At 39.1% G+C, this 7,547-nt stretch overlaps 1 protein-coding gene across 1 annotated transcript in view; it reads right to left on the bottom strand.

The window, feature by feature from the left end:
- The window catches only part of LOC103521091, a gene marked incomplete at both ends in the record, with an annotated part of 13,108 nt that extends 6,240 nt beyond the window's left edge, over window positions 1–6,868 (bottom strand). The window contains 3 exons of the mRNA XM_008486195.3: window positions 3,769–3,906; window positions 4,621–4,650; window positions 6,745–6,868. Of these exons, the coding sequence (XP_008484417.3) occupies window positions 3,769–3,906; window positions 4,621–4,650; window positions 6,745–6,868 (292 nt within the window). The remainder of the gene's footprint in view (window positions 1–3,768; window positions 3,907–4,620; window positions 4,651–6,744) is intronic.
- Window positions 6,869–7,547: the final 679 nt, after the last annotated feature.

Raw genomic sequence — 7,547 nt, 5'->3', positions numbered from 1 at the left:
TAGTCTCTATTGTGAATTATGTATCATGGTAAAAGTCGGTTCATAACTTCTGTGAATATCACAGCTTTTCCCTGTTAGTGTGTTTGTGATTTTACGCTACCACCACCATTGCCAGCTTCCTAGAACCTCCAGCTTGGACATGCTAGTTTGATTGATGTATTTCTAATAAGAGCAACTATTTCCTCAATTTCATAACACTCTGGGTGGATTTTACCATTATCTGCTCTTAAAAGGCCTGTTAGGTTTCATTTGATCTATATAGGATTAACAAATCAAGGGGTACTGTTAAGCGAACAGGTTTTTAGGGGCTGAAAAGAAGGTTGGTGAAACCCACCCTCTCAATGTTCTTCAGAGGCATAGAACCTCTATGATCTTCAGAGGTTGATAGTTGGAGGAGTCACTTTGTAGTTTAGTAAAGCAAATGACAGGACTTACCCGTATTCGGCCTCTCTTTGGGATAGCAAATTCTGAACAGTCCTTTCGTTCTCGTGAAGTAATAGTATTTGGTGTTCATTTGTTCAATGAGCTGCTCTTGTCCTCCCTTCCTTTGTGCATAGTCCTGGAAAGCAAACAAAAGCGAATGGTTAGTAAAGCACTAAGGCAGTAGTAAGGCACTAAACCCCGAAAGGTCGAAAGCTTTAGAAATTCATAGTGGATTTCACCAATATATTTTCAGCTCCTAGAAGGCCAGGGTTACAGGGTTACACCAAGAAGCTAAAAAGAAGGTTAGTGAAACCCACCCTCAGTCATACATAAAATCATCAACCCAGTCCTCGATTTATTACTGGATACATATTAGTAAAAACCAGTCCCACCTACCTACCTACTTAGGCTATCCAGGTAACTGATAGTACTTAGGTACTTGCTACTAGTAGCTAGCCAAATAACCAGTACCTACACAACTACCTACGCTGGGTACCTACTCAGGTACATTTACCGACAGTACCTAGGTACTTTGGTAGCCTATATTTATACAATTATACGTCTAGCGAATACAGAATTTATAGGGAAATAATTCTAGACCACAAAAACTTCCAATTATCCGCAGCTTATTTGAAATTAGAAAGTTCATGATACAACGTAACCCATGTCTTATTAGATTTAAAACCACCTTAATTCCACCTTAATTATTACTCTTGAAAATAAACAAACAAAACCAACTTTTATCAGTTTCTAAATTTCCAAGCAATCACTTTCAATTTTGATTATAAGCAACAATGATTGAAAACGCTATTGTTTATAAATATACCTATTGGTAGTGGTAGGTATCCTTATAATATGAAGATTATCTTACGAGTACTTGTTCTTTTCAAGAGTAAAAAGATCAACTTGTTTGTGGCGCTCTATTTTTAACAACAGGATTTCTTTCTTTCTTTCAACCAAACTCAGAAGAACTCATTGATAATTTCCATTTTCTGTTTACATTTGCCACTTTTGGCAATTTTTGAAAAAAAGAGGAATAAAGTGTAAAATATCACAGAATACAGAATTCAACATGATTTCATAATATACTATAGTTTTTCCTTCAAAATTTTCTGTCATAATTTCGGCGTCATTTTTGGTACATTTTTTTGTAACGTGGATGCTCCAAATTTTTGGAGTCTACCATACAATAAAAATTAAGCCCGGGTCCTCTCAGTTTTCGATTTTGGAACGATAAAGGTAGAAACACACTATCATCACGTCACGTCACGTGAGCTCACTTGATGTGATAGTAGTGTAGGTGTCGTGAACGAAATTACCTACAATATTATGGGAAAACTTTGAAGTACAGCTTTCAGATTCCCCATGACTTCACGTGACGTGTGACGTGACGTGATGGTAGTGTGTTTATATTTATGTAAATAGATTTAGTGGAAGAAAGAAAATGGTCACGGTAAATCTTTTGGCAATAGTTCGATATCCAAGGACCAAGAGCAAATTTTTTTTGAATATAAAATAGTGGCCTTTCTCAAATAGATATTTAACATCACGAAAGCCAAATGCTCAAAGTAAATCCGCAATCAACGTCGATGCAGACCAATAGAAATATTTTGAATCTTTTTTTTTTCGACCGGACTACCATTTAAAGGAGACCATTCAGAGGCAATGCTGCCAGCATGCTACCGGAGTTGCCGACAATAAACCCTTTGAATGAAATTTTCGCTAAAAAAAGTCGAGCTTTGTGAGATTAAAAATTTTCCAAGTGACTTTGGCTCTCTCACTCTTCCTACACGAGTTTTTGCAACCAAAATTAGCGTTCCGTAAACTGAACTCGTTAACGTTATTTGACGAAAACTCGTTTCTGCGCATGTGCAAAAACGCGTTTTGATCAACTTACGTCTTACGTTTCAGTTATCGTCACGTAAGTTAGCAGTGCAAAAACTCTCGGAATAATAACATCAAGAGAAAACTTGTGACGATCCTGCAGGCTGAAGAAAAGTCAGGACAATGTCTTAAATAGCAAAGATTTGGCAGTTTCCGGATAGATGAGAACTGCAAAATCCATCTAATTTAAAGACTAGATCACAATCAATATTAATGGGGACGGAAAGAGACAATTTTCCGAGATTCTTCAGTAGTCGAGAGAAAAATATGGCGGCGCTTCTGTGATATCGCTGATTTCTTCAATTGATGTATCCCGCGAAGATCAAAGTCAGGACAATGTCTTAAATAGCAAAGATTTGGCAGTTTCCGGATAGATGAGAACTGCAAAATCCATCTAATTTAAAGACTAGATTACAATCAATGTCAACGGGGACGGAAAGAGACAATTTTCCGAGATTCTTCAGTAGTCGAGAGAAAAATATGGCGGCGCTTCTGTGATATCGCTGATTTCTTCAATTGGGATACATTCCCGCGAAGATTACGGATATTTTGACCACGCTGTTCCGGAGGCGTTTGAGAACTCAACGGTGGAAGAAACGTTTACACTCGAACGATCGTCAAGTTATTTAGGCAACAAACATTGGTTTAAGGGTCAATGAAATCCAAGTTTAACTTAGTCATTAATTTAGCCTATCACGCGATATTTGTGGCCAATTTTACGTCATCACGATTACGGATATTTTGACCACACTGTTCCGGAGGCGTTTGAGAACTCAACGGTGGAAGAAACGTTTACACTCGAACGATCGTCAAGTTATTTTGGCAACAAACCTTGATTTAAGGGTCAATGAAATCCAAGTTTAACTTAATCATTAATTTAGCCTATCACGCGATATTTGTGGCCAATTTTACCTCATCACTTAAGCAGTATACCCTCCCATAATTAAGAACAAAAAAACTGGCTCTCAAGTAGCACTGAACAATCAATTTGAAACATCTGATTGACCAAATTTGACTTTAGTGATGCTACTTCAGAGCCAAAGTTTTGTTAATAAATACGGGTGGTTGAGTTTTCCAAGTTTCAACGGATGTTACGTTGAGTTTCAGCGAAAGTTCCGTTGAGTTCTCAAACGCGGCCAGGGGTGGATCTCAGTTTCAGTAGTTGTAATGGCCGCCATATTGGGAGCCCGTATGATAGTAGGGGGGGTAACCAGGGGCGGGGGTGGGGTAACTGGCGTAGGCGTACTGTTGCTTTTGTGGGTACACTGGAAATAACAAAGAGAAGAGAACATAAAGTTAGACAGCGGAAATGTGCAAAGTCAACTAACCTTAACTGGCGTAGGCGTACTGTTGCTTTTGTGGGTACACTGGAAATAACAAAGAGAAGAGAACATAAAGTTAGACAGCGGAAATGTGCATTGCAAAGTCAACTAATCCTAACATGAGGATGGCAGTACTTACATGCTAATAACATAAGGATGGCAGTGGCCGTTATATTGCCGGGTGACCGTCTCCAACAGCCAGCTACCCCGGTCCAGAACGCAATGAAGATGACGAAGAACGCCACGATGAAAATCACGATCACGGAACGGCCCATGTCTGGAAGAAACGAGAAAGAACTTTTGTTGTTAAGGGAGAACAGAAAAGGAGTCTTTTTGATCTGAATAACTGAATAAAACCTATATCTGAATCTATTGCTGCTAAACCTGTATATCTGAATAACTGAATAAAAGGCACAACCCATCAGCGTTAAACACATATTTCATCAACCTTTTTGTGTCAAGTCCAAAATGCATCATCCCCAAGGATCAGGGAACAACGGATTGTTTCTTGACATGTGCAAAGCTGACACTCAGAAAGTTCTTTTAAAAAGGAGAGTCACGTCGCTCAGTATGAGTTGCACACGGGAGACCCGGATTCGATTCCTGGCGGGGTAAAAAAAAATTGTGTCATGCAAATGATTGATTCCGTGACTGGATGTTGCGGGGCTCCACTCAGCCTTATGAGGAAAATGAGTAGCTATGTAATGCGCACTGTGACCGGTGCCAACATGGTAGGTAAATATTGGGTGTTAGGATTGTTCAGGTATTCGGAAAATCCTACAATGCTGCAGTGCGGACCAAAGTTGCGATATAATAAATAACACAAAGAAACAGCACTTTTTTTTTTAAACAAGTTTCTTCCTGTCTTCCTTCTCTCTTCGATTTCGGGACGATAAGACCATAGCAGTTACAGTTCCCTCTGTCAAACCTCTTAAAAAAAAAAGTTGCGATATAATAACACAAAGAAACAGCACTTTAATTAGGAACTTACGTAGTCTGGACAGGGCATCATCTGAGAAGTCTCACATATTTCGTGTAAGGTGAAAGGTACTATCGCATACCAAATAAAGCTAGTGGTCTCCCGACATACCAAACATCATACAACAATATTTATAGCGTCCTGCATTCAGAAATTCAGAACATTGTGATGTTATAACAGTGGCATAGCTACTGATATGCTAGTGCATAGACTCTTCATCATGGGTTCTTCAAGTTATAGTTTTCACTATCAACATTTTAATCAGCAGAATAGGCATATCAGAAGAATGGTGAGGTGTTACACAGAAAAGAACTTCACTGGACTGTAAAATATAGAAAAGAACTTCACTTGACCGTAAAATTTAGGGGCTCTTTTTTCGAGACAACTTTTACATGCTTCTAAAATCATTCTCTCAACCTGTATGTATTCATCCCATCAAAAAATATGCAAGACCCTGTTTAGATTGCCGGTCACATGTGTTCCCAAATCTTTACCTCAAGATTTTCATTTGTTTATTGGAACAGGATCATCAGAATATTGCTACGAACCATAAGTTGTAAGATAGAAGATAGGTACCAATCTACTAAGAAATATAGTCAAGGTACCAGTCCTCTATGGACTAATGACTGAAGTACCACTATGAACAAACTGGTCTCTCACATATTTCGTGTAAGGTGAAAGGTACTATCGCATACCAAATAAAGCTAGTGGTCTCCCGACATACCAAACATCATACAACAATTTATAGCGTCCTGCATTCAGAACATTGTGATGTTATAACCGTGGCATAGCTACTGATATGCTAGTGCATAGACTCTTCATCATGGGTTCTTCAAGTTATAGTTTTCACTATCAACATTTTAATCAGAAAATAATAGTGCTTATATCTACTGCTCGCGTAGAGCTTAAAAGCCCTTCTTTTGAAGAGTTTTTAATAGAGGGAACGGTAAATCCCGATGTCTTATCGTCTCAAAAGCAAAGAGAGAAGGAAGACAGGATAGGAGAATGCCAGCCGTTCCGAGAACGAACCTCATAAGGATCAATCGCCCCGGAAAGAGTCCCTCTACCCCAGCAGTAGGTTTAGGTTACTACTACAATAATTATTGTTGTCAAATTATCAAAATTGCTGGCCTAGCTAGCTTATTGTGGAGGGAATCACGCCTACTTTGTAAGACCCAAGTCGCAGGTTCAATTTCAGCTCGGGATAATAATAATAATAATAATAATAATAATAATAATAATAATAATAATAATAATAATAATAATAATAATAATAATAATAATGAAAAAATATGAAATATCGTGGATAATTAAAAAATTTACGACGTTAACATTGACATTGAGCCAGCGTTTGACTCTGGCAACATTGGAAGTGTTATTATGAGGCAACACCTGAATGCCATGTGACTTATAACAGTGGAATATGAAGCTTGGGAGATCTTGACATGCGTGGTATTTAGAATATCCACGATGCCCGAGGCGGGGGCAAAGTCACTTTTGCGACCTTTCACAAGGTGCGTCCTTGAGTCCTTTAGTCTCTATTGTGAATTATGTATCATGGTAAAAGTCGGTTCATAACTTCTGTGAATATCACAGCTTTTCCCTGTTAGTGTGTTTGTGATTTTACGCTACCACCACCATTGCCAGCTTCCTAGAACCTCCAGCTTGGACATGCTAGTTTGATTGATGTATTTCTAATAAGAGCAACTATTTCCTCAATTTCATAACACTCTGGGTGGATTTTACCATTATCTGCTCTTAAAAGGCCTGTTAGGTTTCATTTGATCTATATAGGATTAACAAATCAAGGGGTACTGTTAAGCGAACAGGTTTTTAGGGGCTGAAAAGAAGGTTGGTGAAACCCACCCTCTCAATGTTCTTCAGAGGCATAGAAAACACTCTGGGTGGATTTTACCATTATCTGCTCTTAAAAGGCCTGTTAGGTTTCATTTGATCTATATAGGATTAACAAATCAAGGGGTTCTGTTAAGCGAACAGGTTTATAGGGGCTGAAAAGAAGGTTGGTGAAACCCACCCTCTCAATGTTCTTCAGAGGCATAGAGCCTCTATGATCTTCAGAGGTTGATAGTTGGAGGAGTCACTTTGTAGTTTAGTAAAGCAAATGACAGGACTTACCCGTATTCGGCCTCTCTTTGGGATAGCAAATTCTGAACAGTCCTTTCGTTCTCGTGAAGTAATAGTATTTGGTGTTCATTTGTTCAATGAGCTGCTCTTGTCCTCCCTTCCTTTGTGCATAGTCCTGGAAAGCAAACAAAAGCGAATGGTTAGTAAAGCGCTGGCACTAAAAACTTTCGGCTTTAGAAATTCACAGTGTATTTCACCAATATTTTTTCAGCTCCTAAAGGCCTGTTAAGCTAACAACCTGTTAAGTTCCATTTGATTTGTATAGGTTTAACAGGCTGTTAAGAGGAGCTTAAAAGGTTAGTGAAACCCACCCTCAGTATTCTTTCCTACAATATTAGTCTCCTTGTTCCCTTCCAACTCTGGTTATCTCGCCACATTCCGTCAGGGCCCTGTGTGTTGAAGAGGTCTGATGGAGGGAGCTGTAACAACGGAGAATCCTCCCACCTCCCGAGAGAGAAAAGAAGACAGGATAGAAGGAAGCCAGCCGTTCCGAGAACGAACCTTATCTGCTCAGGGTAAAGTTGGGATTCTCGCCCCAAGCGAGAATTGCACCCGCGACCTAGCGCTTACAAGGCAGACTACTTTCCAAGCTAACTAGGCTGTGGTCGATTTTGCGTCTACCTACTTTTGTTTCTCGCGGTTCGCCGTATGCAAATTTTGAAACACTCTATTCAAAATACGGACAGTTCGTCAGAAGTTATTTGCACGAAGTCATATTTCATAATATTGTCGTGTTTGTTTGAGAGCATCTGTGTTCCTAGAAGACAATCATGGGGTCGAGTGGATTGGAACAC

Source organism: Diaphorina citri, unplaced genomic scaffold (genome assembly GCF_000475195.1).
Source record: "Diaphorina citri unplaced genomic scaffold, Diaci psyllid genome assembly version 1.1 scaffold4506, whole genome shotgun sequence".
NCBI lineage: Eukaryota > Metazoa > Arthropoda > Insecta > Hemiptera > Psyllidae > Diaphorina > Diaphorina citri.
Note: the sequence above shows the minus strand (reverse complement) of the source record. Positions and strands in the feature narration are given on the sequence as shown.